Source organism: Humulus lupulus, chromosome 6 (assembly GCF_963169125.1).
Source record: "Humulus lupulus chromosome 6, drHumLupu1.1, whole genome shotgun sequence".
Lineage (NCBI taxonomy): Eukaryota > Viridiplantae > Streptophyta > Magnoliopsida > Rosales > Cannabaceae > Humulus > Humulus lupulus.
This window is the reverse complement of record NC_084798.1, coordinates 150,571,337-150,586,865: the sequence shown is the minus strand read 5'-3', so window position 1 is coordinate 150,586,865 and position 15,529 is coordinate 150,571,337. Positions and strand designations below refer to the sequence as shown.

The following is a 15,529-nucleotide window of genomic DNA, read 5'->3' as shown; positions in this document are numbered from 1 at the left end:
CTAATCCTTGTAATCCCAGGAGATGCCTTGTAAGGATTCCGCTTAAGGCCCTGATATAGGGGGTCCCTCTGGGATCCCCGCTAAAGGGTCCTTTTTAGGGTCCTTCTGATGGAGGGTTGTCTTTAGGATCCTCCTGGTAGAGAGTCCTTTTTAGGAGTCTCCTTCTTAGGATGGCGAGGGGTCCTTTTTAGGGTCCTTCGTTAGAGGGCCCTTTTTAGGTTCCCTTTGCTAGCCGCATGTTGTTAACTCCTGTCCTACTTCCTCCTGATGGAGGGCCCTTTTTAGGATCCTCCTGACAGGGGGTCGTTTTTAGGGTCCTCTTGGTAGAGGGTCCCTTTTAAGGGCCTCCTTTTTAGGAGGGCGAGGGATCCTTTTTAGGATCCTCCATTAGAGGGTCCTTTTTAGGTTCCCCTCGCTAGCCGCATGTTATTGCCTCCTGTCCTGCCCCCCAAGTGTTTGGTGAAATTTATTTTGGCAGGCACTTTGGTTGATGCCAGCGTAGCGAAGAAAAATAACACATGAAGTTGCAAACAGTTTCATTCATAACACGCGGTTTACAGCTGACTTTGTAAATAAAAAAGAAGGGGGATTACATCTAACAAGGAGGTTACCTAGGTTGCCTCTTTGATTCTTACTTGCTTAAGCTAAAATAATACAGAACAAACTAAACATAGGTTCTTTTGGCACTGAGAGCCGAAGCCTTGCTGGTAGCACTTCTCGAGAGGCTCCGTAACCCGTGGGTCCAATCTTGTGCGGATCTAACTTGTGTGGGTCGCTTCTTCATACACAGCCATTGTTATTGGCGTAGATGGTTTGGTGGTTGCGCGGAGGGACATGTTATAGCATTCCCTCGCTTCCTTCTGCTCCCCTTTCACACATGCTACTCCCCCAGGGGTAGGGAATTTCATAGCTAGGTGGTACACAGAAGTTATCGCCTTCAATTCTCTCAGAGAGGGTCTCCCTAAGACCGCATTGAAGGCTGAGGTGCAATCTACCACGACAAAGTTAGCCATTACGGTGGTTTGCCTGGGTTGCTCCCCCATGGTGAGGGCTAATTCGATTGTCCCTAGGGGTTGCATCAAATCTCCCGTAAACCCATACAAAGTCGTAGTGCAAGGCTTTAGGTGACGGAGGCTCAATCCCATCTTTTCCAGCGCTTGTCGATACAAGATGTCCACAGAGCTCCCGTTATCCACCATGACCCGATGTACCCTCATGTTAGCAAGATGGGCGGTTAGCACCAGGGGGTCATTATGAGGGAAATGCACCCCCTGCGCATCTTCTTCAGTGAAAGTTATTGACTCATTCTCGCCCTTGAAGCTCTTCGGGGGGTGTTGCTCCAAACTTAAAACGCAATGTGGTGGACTTCGTCGGGCCTCCTTGGCATACCTGTCTCGCCCTTTCCTAGATTCGCCTCTGAATCCTGGTCCTCCAAAGATGGTCCTGACCTCTCCTTGCACTTCCGGGGCCACCTCACGTGTCCGCGGTGGGGACACTCCTCCTTCTGGCCTCTGGTTATCCTTGCGCACATACCTGCCCAAATGCCCCCTGCGGATGAGTTCCTCAATTTCTTCCTTCAAATGGATACACTCTGCCGTGGTGTGACCGGTGTCCTTGTGGTACTGGCAGTATCTACTAGGATCCCTTTTGGACCGGTCCTTTCTCATTGGAGGGCGCCTTTTGAAAGGAACCCGATCTTCGTTGGTGAGGTAAATGTGATCCCTGGTATCTGTGAGGTTTGTGTAGTAAGTATAAGCCGCTTGCCTATAATCATTCCCCTGTTTGGTTTTCCACTGCTGGTCATCTCTTGATCCATCGTACACCTTTCTCTTCTTTGTTACATTCGACCCGTCGTTAGCTGGGGGCTTCGCGTGGGGCTCCTCCTTTCCTGCCTTTAGGTTTGCGTGGCCATCCTCCACACGGATATACTTCTGTGCTCTCTCATAGAATTCATCTAAGTCAGTTACTTCCCTCTTCAACATGTTGTCCCACAGCTTGCTTCCTGGGAGCACTCCAGCTGTAATGGCCATTTTTAACTCTCAACGGGTTAGGCTCCCCACTTTCGCGGCCTCCATATTGAACCGGTGACTGTAGCTCTTCAGGCTCTCATTCTCCCCTTGCTTCACGTTGGCTAGGCTGGTACCTGGCATCGTGTAGTCCCGCACGGCATGGTGCTGTTGGAGGAATTCATCGGAAAACTGCTGCCAGGACCTGATGGACCCCGGCCTTAACCTTTTGAACCATTTGTAGGCGGGTCCTTTCAAGGTGACAGCGAAGCAATGGCACCTAGCACCGCTTCCAATCCCTCTCAGTTTCATCAGATCGTTAAACGCATCCAGGTGGTACTTTGGATCTTTGTTTCCTTCATAGGGGGTCATATTGGGCTCCTTAAAGTTTGCAGGGAGCCGGATGGCCTGAATCTCCCTCACAAAGGGCGACTCATGGTCGAATTCTTCCTCAAAGGCCTGGCCGCCTGATGCGGTGACGATCTTGCTTCGCAGGCTCCTCATCTCCGTGTCCAGGTCCTGCCTCCTCTTGTTTAGAGAGTCCCTCAAAGCGGACGGGCTAAGATCCGCCTTTCCCTTGCCTTCCCAAGGCGCCATAGGGGGCGTGGTCCCTTGGCCCGCCCTCTTTTTATTAAGCTCCTCCCGTAAATCCGAAGGTGCTCTTTTAGAGGTGACCTCGTCCTCATTGCGAGGGGCAGCGTTGGTCCTTGGTGCTGGTTTCTGTGCCTGCTTAGGTGGTTCAGGGTGTTCGCGTCACTTCATTCGGGGGGTGTTACTGGTAGAGTGTCGCGTTCTCCCATCATCTACTGGTACGGTGGTCTCCACCCTGTCCTTGCCTTTCTCCTTCCTCTTAGGCAAGGTCATGCTCGATTTACCCTGCAACAGGCCATTCAGGACCTCTTTCATATTCTCCAAGGTGGTCTCCAACCTTTGGTTCTTACGGTGGAGCTCACGTATTTCCTCTTCATAAAACCGAGATTTTGAACTCAAGCTCACGGAATGGACCCGGGGATGCTTATCATGCCTACGGGTAGAGGGGCCCGGGTCCTGCCGGCTGGAGTTCGGTACCTACGGTGGTTTTGGGAGAGGTAACTCATTATCATTTCCCGGTGGTGCTCTTGGAGGGCTTTCTCCAGGTGGAGCGGCCGGTGACGAGGCCACTCTATCACCTTCGTGAACTTCAGGGTCCTTCGGGGGCTCCACGTCCCTGGGTGGAGGAGCATCCTTCATGGAGGCCTTTAGTTGGACTCCGTTTAGGTGAACCTCTACCTCTCGTGGTTCCCTGAGTCGCTTTGAACGTCTTGGCATTTCTTCTTGCTGGAAACAATGGTGGAACAGTAGCTTGAAACTAACGTTCCCACAGACGGCGCCAAACTGTTGACGGTGAGAACTCGTCAACTAAGTTGAGTTGGAAAAAATTATCAAGTAAGGATCGTCAATAAAAAAGCTATATAAATCCAAGTAATAACTCAAGAACAGTGACATAACAACAATGGAGAAATCAATCAATCTTTCATTCACTCTCCAGCCTTTGCTACAGTAAAACTTCCAACCCACCTGAGTTCATTTTATAGTAGGCTCTAATGGCCCTGGGTACATGGTGGTCCTGGGGACCAAAGGGGTACATAAGTACTCTGTCAAGAGAGTGGCTTCAGAGGTTGTGGTCGTACATCCAGTACAGGGGCAGGTGTCAGGAGGATGCCTCCACTACTTATCTGTACCCATGTCTGATGAGTGGTGGCAGGCATAATGGCACAGGTGGTAGTGGTGTCGACTCTGACTCCTGGCCGTAGACGTACGGGCCATCACCCTTATTCCAACACTCCCACTCTCCCACTGGTACAGGTGCCGTACTCAGTACCAGATCGTACAAGTATGTTCCATTCGACTCGTACTGGAGCCTCTAAGCATAGGGGTCTCAAGGTGTAAGGAATGGGACCCTTGGTGCGTGTAATGGTCGTGGCGTGAGGTGGGGATCTTGGGTCCTTGGCACGAGATGCCTGAAGCGCCCCGAGGTCACCCACGAGCCTAGGCGATAGGCATGTGGCCTTGACGGATGTCTAAGGATGCGTGGCGAGACGCCTTCCTTGCGACCCCCTTGGTGGTGCGGCTCCCTTGGTGCATGGCTTCACTCGCGTGGCCACCAGATGGCGTGGCTCCTATTCCTCCGCGAGGCGGGCGCGCGCATCAGAGGCCTCGCTCAGACGCGAGGCGGAGGCTCGCTCGGACGCGAGGCGGGCGTGCGCATCAGGGGCCTCGCTCGGACGCGAGGCCGAGGCTCGCTCGGACGCGAGGTGGGCGTGCGCATCAGGGGCCTCGCTCGGACGCGAGGCGGAGGCTCGCTCGGACGCGAGGCGGGCATGTGCATCAGGGGCCTCGCTCAGACGCGAGGCGGACGCGCGCATCAGGGGCCTCGCTCAGACGCGAGGCAGGGCGCGCATCAAGGGGAGGTGGGGCCTCGCTCGGACGCGAGGCCGAGGCTACTTCGGACGCGAGGCCGATGCTGCTGGGGTGTGAGCTTGGGCATGTAGGGCCGTCTTGCGGGGCTTGGTTCTTTTAAGGGCGGGGAATATTGAGCGTTCACAGTTACACTTACACTAGCTATATGTACTATGCACACAAAGAACTCAAAGCAAGTAAACCTCGCAACCACGTTTCTCAATCCCAACATTTAAAACAAAAACAAAAGCAAAAACATACAAAAAGAACCAAGGAAATCACCTCCGGGATTAGAAAAACCAGAGCCCAAAATCTAGGAGCTAATACAATCTATTATTTTTCAAAACTACTACCACCCTTGAATAATCATTTTGGGCAAGCTTCAATTTTTTGTTTCTATCTCCATATAAATATTTAGGAGCCTCACTTCTCAACAAGACAAAACATCTTTTCTTCTATTACCCTTTATTAATCCACTCTCTGATTTTCTCTTTTCTTTTCCCAGGAAAGTGATAGAAAGATGAGGGTTTTTTTTTTTTTTGCTGAATTTTGAGAGATCATTCAAAACCATCCAAGAGAAAAGAAATACTGATGCAACAGAATCTGCTGCTGTCAACAATGAGGGCATTTTAGGGATTTTTGGTGCTAAGCCTCAAAAAAGGATATTGATGAAAAAAGAAAGAGAGTGCTGAGAATCTTGTACATTTGATTTTTTGGGGACCCAATTGAATTTATTATGTGGGGTTGAGTGTTTATTAAAGAGAACTTGCTGATATTTTTTGTTACTTGGTGGAGTAGCTAGACATGGTGTAGACCTACCAAGTAGGTGAAAATTCTATTTTTTTTCATCTTGATGTAAAATTAATATGTTTATTTGTTAGGTTGTTTCTTTCTACCTTAGTAATGAGACTAGAGTACATTCTTGTCTTGTCTAGTTTCCTCAAATTTGCTTAATTTATATTATTGTTCTTGATCACTTAATATACGCATTAGTAGATATAAGTAAAATGGGATTGTGCAAAGTATAAATAATTCATTAATTAAAAGGCTGAAAAATATTGGGGTTTAAATAATAGAAAAAAAGTAGTAATAAGAGACAATTTGGTATATAAACAAAATATATTTAGCCAATCTATAAAACCATTGTACTAAAAGACAAACAATACTAAAATAAAATAAGATAATAGTATAAAAAAATAATTATTGTTATACACATAATATACATAATCTTTGTAGGGCTAAAAAGTGAGACATGCACTATTGGTGACACAACTACCTTTACGATGCCATTATTCACCTAATAAATTCCTAACTTCCAATCTAATACTTACCAACAAACTTAGCCGACCCTTTTAAATGTACTATCAAAAACCACACCTAATCTACTCATATCCTCAATGTTTCACCCCTTAAAATTAAATAATAAAATCCCTAATTGGCAAATATAAATTCATTGAAAACCTTACCCACCATGCCAACTAATCTACTCATCCTAAATGTGTAAATTTAATTATATAAAAAGAGATGTTTTTTTTTTAAAAAAACTCTCCCCAACTAATTTACTCACTCACCCCTCAATGCATGCTTCCCATTAAAAAAAAATAAATTATTAAAAATAACGTATTGGCAAAATCTTCATTGAAGACTCATACCCACACCAACTAAATTAATAATCTCATTCCGTTTGACCTATAGGCAATACAAATTGGAAAAGGGTCTTTAAAATAAGCTTACAACGACTATATTATATTTTTTATTGTTGGCGCTCCATCTCTAACACTTAAATAGTTACCAAATCATTTCATTAATTGTGGTAAACTACTATTGGTTAACTTTCTTTTTTTTTTTAATGTCACTATTAGTTAACTTCTACCACTTAATAAAGAATTACTCCCCTTTCAAAAAAATAAAATAAAAATATTTTATCTAATTAGTTAATAAATTCATGATTTTACCTAATTGGTATTAATGATGTCACCTTTGTTAAGGGAGATATATCATGAAACATTTATAGATTACAAGTCCTTAATGTTGTAGTATTTAATAAATTATAGTACCATTTCAATAAAGTATTTTTTTTAATTGGAATAATAATATTTACAAGGGCTATATGTGGAATTTATTTTCTTTCATTTTAGATGCATAAGACATAAATTTGTCAATAAATATATATAGGAGAGTTTTACAGTAAGCACACTATTTTTGCCCGTATTAGTAGAGATTTCTCTGTTTTTGGCACGTAGAGAAATTGTAACTCAATTTTTTTTATATAACGATATATATTGTAGTTATAGTAAACATCACATCAACTTTTGAGAAATTCTGAATAATTTACAGTGTAAAAAACATAGTTCAAAAAGTCAGCAGCACGCGTGTCTATTTTTTTTTTATCTACATGCAATTTACTATTTTGAACTCTATTTTTCGGAACTGTAATTATTCTAAATTTTTCGAAAATTAATGGGAAGCATACTATAACTACATAGTACATTACCATATAAAAAAAAATTGAGTTATAATTTCTCCATATACCAAAAATAAAAACAGAATCACCTCTACTAGTAGAAACAAAAATGATACCCGTGCAAGAAAATTTTTCATATATATATATATATATATTATGCCCATATGAAATGTAAAGGATGATATGTCTCATATTTTCCCAAAAATTATTTAAAAGAGTTCACCAATTAAGGTTAATTAAGTAGAACCTTAATACATCATCTTTTGCCACTAACATCAATATCATTATAAGCATACTTAATTGTCACTAACAACCTAAATCCAAAAAAAAGTATTTAGGGTAACAATCAATGAATAAGAGTTTGAAACGTGGAGAAGCGACAGTGATGTGCCAAATCGAACACGGCGAATCCTCGGAATTTGGCTTCTGATTTTAGTGATCTAAAAAACGACACCCAAAAGATGCGCCACGTAACTTTCTCAACAGAGAACGACATTACTTTAGCCCAATAAAAACACGACACGTACCCAATTGGAGGATAAGTGAAAGCAAACCACATACAGCGTAACTGCCTCTTATTTCCCGTATATATAATAATCCTCAAATTCTACCTCCGAAACATCTTCTTCTTCTTACCGAGTGAAAATTCTAGAGTGACAAAATCGAAAGACGCGAAGTTCAGTGACAGATGCTATAGAAGCTGCCACGTATCTCTGATTCTCCATGGCCGTCGTTGACAACAACCTCCATCACCACCACCACCGCTCGAAGTCGAACTCCGAGTCAAAGCTTTTCAGACTCTGTCCCTTTTGGCAATCGGGAGGTCAAACGGGGTCGTCGTCTTCGTCTTCGTCTTCGGCTCATAATCTCCAGAGCCAGAGCAGCCGACACCTTGTAAGTGGGAGTACCAAACCGAAGCCCAAAACGGTGTCGTCTGTAGCTAGATCGCTTCTCCCTCCACGGCGGCGACTCCGACTTGATCCGGCCAATAATCTTTACTTCCCCTGTACGCCGTCACTTTATTCTTTGGTTTTTTCGATAAACATATATTTTCAATTTTGTCTTTTAGTTCACAAAAAGTCGCTTTTTTTCTTTCTTTCTTATTTTACTGTTTTTCTTTCTAATATGCTAAGAAAATGAAAGAAAATAATTTAATTTATGGATAAGTTTTCATAGACTTCTTTTTTTATTTATTTATTCTTTTTGTGGTATCATTATATATAGATGAACCTGGGAAACAAGTGAAAAGCGCAGTTGGGTTAAAGAACACGAGCAAGTCGCATGTAGCTTTCAAGGTATTACATATCTTCAAATGATTATAAAACTTGATTGCTATATAATCCTACTACTCTTGTTTTAAACTAAAGCAAAGAAAGTACATCCCATTAATCGCAATATATCTAATGTATTTTTTTTTATTAGACTTCAGATATCTCAAACAAATTCATTGCTACTAACTTAATTGTTAAATGGGTTATCTTCGGATTATACATAAAAGGCCATGTTTAATAGCTTTTTAGCAAACAATTGAGTGATGGGATTTTTTGTTAAACTTTGTTCTGATCACATTTTAATCAAGCCCTAATTGCATTTATTTAATGGGTTATGTTTAGTATATCATTAAATAATGGGTTTACTTTCACCTGCTATAGTTTCAAACTACTGCACCAAAAAGTTGTTACATGCGTCCTCCAGGTGGGGTTCTAGCTCCGGGAGAAAGCCTTATTGCAACTGGTAAGTTGTAAATATTTCTTGGGTTTAGTTCTTCCAAGTTTTTCACGGTCTCGATCTTGTCTAACTCCCATTTTTTTATTTTGAATTTTGATGGGGCAGTGTTTAGGTTTGTGGAACATCCTGAGAATAACCAAAAAAATTTGGATCAAAACGCCAAGGTCAAGTTCAAAATCATGAGTTTGAAAGTGAAAGAAGATATCGACTATGTGCCTGAGCTGGTAAAAAAGTGTTCAAAATGTCCATGATTTTTTTTGGTGCGCATACCCAACATTACTGAGCTTATTGTGTATGATTTTCATGTGTTGATTGTGTCAGTTTGATGAACAAAAGGATGAAGTTGTAGTTGAGCGAATATTGCGAGTTGTGTTCTTAGATGCACAGCGTTCTACTCCTGTAAGTATACATTTGTAACTTAATTTAAAAATATGACAAAGCAAATGTTGCTTGCCATGGAGAATTAGTTTTGAATGAAACATTGGTATGATGCTTTTAGGCACTGGAAAAACTGAAGCGGCAGTTGGCTGAAGCTGAGGCTGCAGTTGAAGCACGTAAGAAGCCTTCTGCAGATGCAGGGCCTCGAGTTGTTGGCGAAGGTCTTGTCATAGATGAATGGGTATGTAGATCTTCCCAGACAAATTTCAAATCATAGTTTGAACAAGTAATCAGTGTTGTTTATGCTTAAGTGCCCTCCCTACTCGTCAACTGAGTTTCTCGTTTCCCTTTCATTATCATTTTCACAGAAAGAGCGAAGGGAGAAATACTTGGCTCGGCAACAGATTGAAGCAGTAGAGTCCTTGTAAAGTGCGATTTTCTAATGCTTTTCATGGCGGATTTTGCAAGCTTTGAAGTGCTTGAAAGCGTCATCCCATCTGTCAACCTTCGAAAATGATAGGTTGGGAATCAGTGAAATGGATTTTATTAGTCTAGTAAGCATAACCATGTATTGTATAGAGGTGAAGAAGAAGAAGAATTGAAATGTTTTGCTGCCATTATTTTTGTGCAATGAGTAATATGAGGTGATGTAACCTATACTCAGGGCTGAGCCTTGTGTTTTTGTAGATAGTAAATTTTGCTTATGAAAATGGAAATAAAGGAATCTGGTTTTGTAGAAATTTAGCTCATTAATTATCTCCTTATAACACCTGAAACCTGCTTCCTTGCTAGCTTGCAAAAATTACAGGCAGTACTCTTTTCCAGTGAAACAGGACGAAATATTCTCAATAGAAGAGAAATAATACAAACAAAATAGCAAACAGTTATTCAAATCTATACAAAGGCATACCACCGTAATTTTATTTAATGGGAAATTTGACGTTTAATGCATTAAGTGATAATGTATAATAAAATTATACTAAGCTAAAAAAATCTTGCATTTTTATTCTAGTATTTTTTTTATTCCCAAAAATACCTCTATCATAAATTTCCTCTCTTTTTCTCCCATTATCTTCTCATTCTCTATCTCTCACGTTTTCCCTCTCTATCTCTCAAGCTCTTGTACACAAAAATAATAAGGTAGCTTAATCTATACAAATTTTCGAGTTTATTTCAGGGCAAGTTGTGAATCCTTTCAAGGCAAGGACTTTGTTTTGGATTTCGGATCAAAAATCGTAAGGGTAAGTATATATTTGTTATATGTAGTGAGGAAACTTATTTATCAACATTGTTTTTGCTATTTCGAACAGATCTGTGTATGTCTTCATGTTTTATTGTAATTTTTCACTGTCATAATGAATTTTCATTCCTTTCTTGGTTTTTTTTTTGGGTTTTTTGTCTGCCTTGATAGGACTCGGTGGTCCTCGATGGACCTCGATAAACCTCTCATATGTTTATATTATTTGTCTACCTCGATATGCCTCGATGAGCCTCGATGGTCCTCGATTGACCTCGATAAAACCCTCACATCAGGGGGGAAAATGGCTACCTCGATGAGACTCGATGGACCTCGATAAAAACCTCAGACTTTAGGAACAATGGGTACCTCAATGAGACTCGATGGACCTCAATAGAGGCATAGAACTTAATTTATGTAGAGTACACCTCGATGGGATTTGATGGGACTCGATGGGTTGACCTCGATAGTTTGACCTCGATATGAATCGATTTTATGTTGTTTGATATTACAGTTTTAATTTTTGACCTATTTTTTTGTTGTTTTGATACAGATTCGTCTGTTTCCATATTTGTTGCATTCAATAGTGTTTGGGAATTGGAAAATAAGGATTGGATTTTCAGGGATGCTGAAAATCAAGTTCTGCCTGTGGAGAAGGGTGTGACGTATGAGCAACTGCTTGACATTCTGTATGATGAGCTTGAAGTGGATAAATGTGTGCATGACCTGAAAATTGAGGTCTCGTACACATGCCTATCACAATCCGTCAAACCTACCATTATAAAAAATGATAGGCATGTGCATGCATTCATTGGGTTAGCATCGAAATCTGTAGAGAAGTTGATTCCTCTATGTGTGACATTGATTAAGAAGGGAGGTATAAGAAATGCATCGACTTCTGCTAGCGTTAATAAAGAAGTTCGATTTGTAGAGAACATTTCTCCTCCATGTCATTGTTTCAAAGGAACTCAAGGTGAGGTTGGAATATTTGTTCCCGAGACAAATCCAGACGTCATAGTCCATGATGATATCCCGGTTAGAGATCCGCCATATTTTCATGACACGGCGGAGTACAATCCTTATGTCAACGACGATCCTGTGCTGATGCAACAGATCTTGGTGGACCAGATATTAGGGCAGATTTGCCAATACAGAGTTAAGATGTTATGGTAGCTGAGGAGCACAGAATAGAAGATCGGAAAACACCTGGGACCAGCAATAGTCGTCCAGGTCCAAGAAGAACCGATGATAGTTTTAGATGGAGTTCTCCATTGGACTTAGGTGAAGATCGTAGAACATGGAGTGCTCCCATGTTCACCAAAGAGGATATAGAGGCCTCACATCAACATCATTCCTCAACCAGCAAAGCTTCAGGAGAATTGCACCTTGGCAAGTTCTTTCAGAACAAGCTTGAATTGAAAACCAAAGCATCTATATTTGCAATGAAGAATAATTTTGAGTTTATGGTGAAGAAATCTGGGACTGAAGTGTGGTACATTACCTGCAAGGATCCTGATTATGGTTGGAGATTGAGTGGTAAGAAAAAAATGTGATCTAAAATGTTCGAGATTACTGTATACAATGAAGTACACACTTGCTCACAAGAAATTCGAGATAAGGACCACCGTCAAGCATCACCGTGGGTTGTTGGGCACCTAATCAAGAGGAAATTTGCTACCGATGGTACTCGGTATATGGCAAACAACATAAGGGAGGACATGAAGCACCATTTTGGGGTCGAAATGAGCTATGAGAAGGCGTGGAGATGCAGAGAAACGGCTCTTATGTATGTCAGAGGGACACTTGAGGAATCATACTCCAAGTTACCTGGATACCTGTGTTAGTTGGAGCATAAGAACCCAGGTACAATTACTGATTTTGAGGCAGAAGATGGTCGTTTCTTGTATTGCTTCTTTTCCCTCGGTGTTTCTAGGCGTGGTTTCCAATACTGTCGTCCTGTAATTTGTGTGGATGGCAGATTCTTAAAGAATAAGTATGGTGGCCACATGCTCTGTGTTGTTGCATTGGATGCAAACAACCAGTTGTTTCCAATTGCGTTTGCATTGGTGGACAGTGAGAACCATAACTCTTGGACTTATTTCATGAGAAAATTGAAGAAAGTCATAGGGGACGTTGAGAACCTTACTTTTGTATCGGACAGGCATAAAAGCATTAATCATGCTTTGGAGCTTGTGTTCCCAGATGCCTATCATGGTGCATGTTACCATCACATCTGTATGAATGTGGTGGCAAAATTCAAAACTGACCACGTGCAAGACATCATGGGGTGTGCAGCGTATGCGGTTCGAAGAACAGAATTTCACAAGTTCTTTGACAAGATTAAAGTAATTGATCCGCCCATTGCTCAATATCTAGAGGGAATTGGCTTTGAAAGGTGGAGTAGCGCTTATTTTCCTGGTAACCGATACAATATCATGACGAGTAACTACGCAAAAAGCTTTAACAATAAAACCAAGGAGGCAAGGAGCTTTCCAATCGCCACTTTTCTTGAATTCATAAGATTCACTCTTCAGTCTTGGTTTGCAGATAGACATGAAAGAGCTGCAAAAGCAACAACTGTGTAATCACCTGAGATGGAAAAGGATTTGAAGCAAATAGGTGATAAAACAATTTTCCTGGATGTCCAAGTCCTTGGTCATCATGAATTTCTTGTGGTCGATGGTAATGGTGATGGTGAGGTGAACTTGGCCACAAAATCATGCTCTTCTTGCATGTTCCAAACCATTGGGATACCCTATGTACATGCTTTTGTTGCAGCCAGAAAAAGAAGCATAAACATTTATTCATTGTGTTCACCTTACTATATAATTGAGGCATTGAGGGACACTTATAAAGATACTATTTACCCTGTTGGGAACGAGGATGAATGGGTAATCCCTGATCACATCAGAGATACGGTTGTCGGCATCCCCGTTGAGAAAACCCCTGTAGGAAGGCCTAGGAAGCAGAAAGTGGGTAGGCGAAAGACAAACTGCTATGCATCAGGTGGGAAAAGATCGCCAAGCCACGTAAGTGTAGCATATGTGGTGGTAGTGGGCACAATAGGAAGTCATGTAAGGCTAGGATTTAAAAATTTGTGTTATGTAATTATTCAATTGATTTTGCTGCATTTATTATATTCAGTACTTCTTCTAATACTTTGTTGGTTTTGATCTAAATATATGCATTTATTATTATGACTCTATCGAGGCAGATTTGGTTGGTATTATTTTTTAGCTGTCGAGGCTTATCGAGGTAGTTCGTTTGACCCATCGAGTTTTGTCGAGGAAGACACATTATGTGAATTTAGTAGTTTTATTTAATAACTTTTAAAAAAAATATTGTTTGAGAAAAAATAATATACAAAACTAACTATATGCTATACTATGAAAGAGGTGTATCAAGAAAATGTAAAGAGCATCATGGCGACAAATTCTGATAGAATAGGTCCACACACCACTTGGTCTTGAAATGCTGGATGTTCTCATCGATAATGGTATTGAGTGGTAGCCTGGCAACCAAGTGCTCGATATGTTTGATGGCAAACATACCACAATCCCCACTGCATATAATCGATTTTGTGTCAATAGAAGATAAAAATAACTTTAATATTCAAATTTCAAAACACACTAATTAAATAGGGGAATACCTTGTCTTAGTCTGAGGACACTCCTCAGGAGGAATACGAAAATATGAAAAAGGCTTTGCATTCTGCTCAGGAGATGACTTGGAGGTCCTCATGGTCTTCAAACATGGCAGAACACCATAACACGAAGGCAACAATAAGCACCAAAGCTTGATCACTTCCTCCAACAAAGTAAGACTAAGCACGCTATGGTTGGAATCATAAATGTTGATGCACCACGTTGGAATAGAGACTTCAATGGCGATCCAATGTGCGGCTTTCTCGACGTACAAGGAAAAATATACTTCACTCATATTTTTTCAGGATACGAGGAATTGATTATCATCACCCTTCAACATTTTTAGCACATCGTCGTCCCATGTATACTTAGTGCCAGTCTCTCTGAAATGATTCCAAAGACCTGGGCACACTTGGGGGATGGTGGTGTTCATGATCGCAGCATCCTGCCGAAATGCAGCATGATAAAAGTGGCTTCGGCGGCGTAGCATGTGCAAAGCGGCATCAATATGCTGAAAAAACATGAAAATTCGTTAGTACCATAAATATATTTTAAGATTGAATTCAAAACATAAATGTAAGTTACATACCGAATCTCAAAGCCAAGTCTGGACTGTGTGAAACTGCAAGAACCATGCCACACTGTGTGTCCCAGTATGGACGTTCTGATCTCTCTTGTTGTCAATCTTCCCGATGATCCACCTATGGAAGCTCTTCTCCTGCTATGGGTCGCACTTCCTCAAAGGTTCTGAAACTAGCTCCTGTTTATCTTGTCTCATCCACTTCGTTGGGTCGGTGAAGTCATCAAAACGCTTGGGCCTGCGTTTCTTCCTGACAACTTCAAGGCCAACTGCCTCCTCAAGTTGTAGTACTCGTACACTGGGACTGTCAACATCACTGGCAACTACAGATGTCTGGGCCTATGGAGTAGAGGGTTGATCACCGGGCTCATAGACCGCAGGCAAGATATCAGACTCTATATCAGATTTTACGTCGGTGGATCGACCTGAGACCACTGAAAGCAGCTGCACCAAATGAGCCATGATCGTAGTCTGATTCTGAAGTAAGGTTGCCTGGCCCTCCTCAACCCTCTTGAGCCTCTGCATCAATTGCTCATAATCAGGCTGGGCAACCTGACTAGAGGAAGGTGCACAGGCCTATGAAGTGCCCTCCTCAACCCTCGAGACATCCTCGTAACAAATGGAGGCTTCCTTTGCAACTTTTTCCAGCTTCTCTGCCTCCTTCTCAGGTACTACTACCTCCTCTGCTGCAATCCCAGCCTCCCCCATAGTTGATTCCAACTCAGGGAATAACCTAGAATCAACTTCTGGGAGGCTATTGTAGTAGACTACCTCATCGGAACGTGGCTTTAGCATGGAAAATACCACTAACTGCATGGTTGAATAACATGTGTCAGAAAAAATTTAATAAAATAAATCGTTAATAAATTAATTTGTGACATTTAACAAGATAAAATGGAACTTACTCGACGGTTGGCAAATATAGGAACCTTTCGAGCTGTCAAAATAGTGATATCGATCTTCGTAGCCCAGCTAAGCATCCTCGGATTCTGGTTCTCACTGTTCTCACCGAACTTACTCCTAAGAGCTGGCATGGCCTCAAAAGCCCAGTAA

General features: G+C 41.7%; 1 protein-coding gene across 1 annotated transcript; it reads left to right on the top strand.

Annotated features, from left to right (window-relative positions):
* The first annotated feature begins 7,517 nt into the window (after positions 1 to 7,517).
* On the top strand, positions 7,518 to 9,755 carry LOC133782606 (vesicle-associated protein 4-1-like). The gene is made up of 7 exons (XM_062221939.1): positions 7,518 to 7,915; positions 8,134 to 8,204; positions 8,562 to 8,643; positions 8,743 to 8,861; positions 8,959 to 9,036; positions 9,137 to 9,256; positions 9,384 to 9,755. Exons 1-7 carry the CDS (start codon positions 7,633 to 7,635, stop codon positions 9,441 to 9,443), a joined length of 813 nt encoding a protein of 270 aa, XP_062077923.1. The 5' UTR covers positions 7,518 to 7,632; the 3' UTR covers positions 9,444 to 9,755.
* Positions 9,756 to 15,529: the final 5,774 nt, after the last annotated feature.

What these genes read in the sequence shown, in the direction of transcription:
- LOC133782606 (XM_062221939.1), top strand. Translation starts at nt 7,633, where the DNA reads ATGGCCGTCGTTGACAACAACCTCCATCACCACCACCACCGCTCGAAG. An exon ending in AGAAAGCCTTATTGCAACTG is followed by an intron (nt 8,644 to 8,742) that starts GTAAGTTGTAAA and finishes TTGATGGGGCAG; the next exon opens with TGTTTAGGTTTGTGGAACAT. An exon ending in TCGACTATGTGCCTGAGCTG is followed by an intron (nt 8,862 to 8,958) that starts GTAAAAAAGTGT and finishes TGATTGTGTCAG; the next exon opens with TTTGATGAACAAAAGGATGA.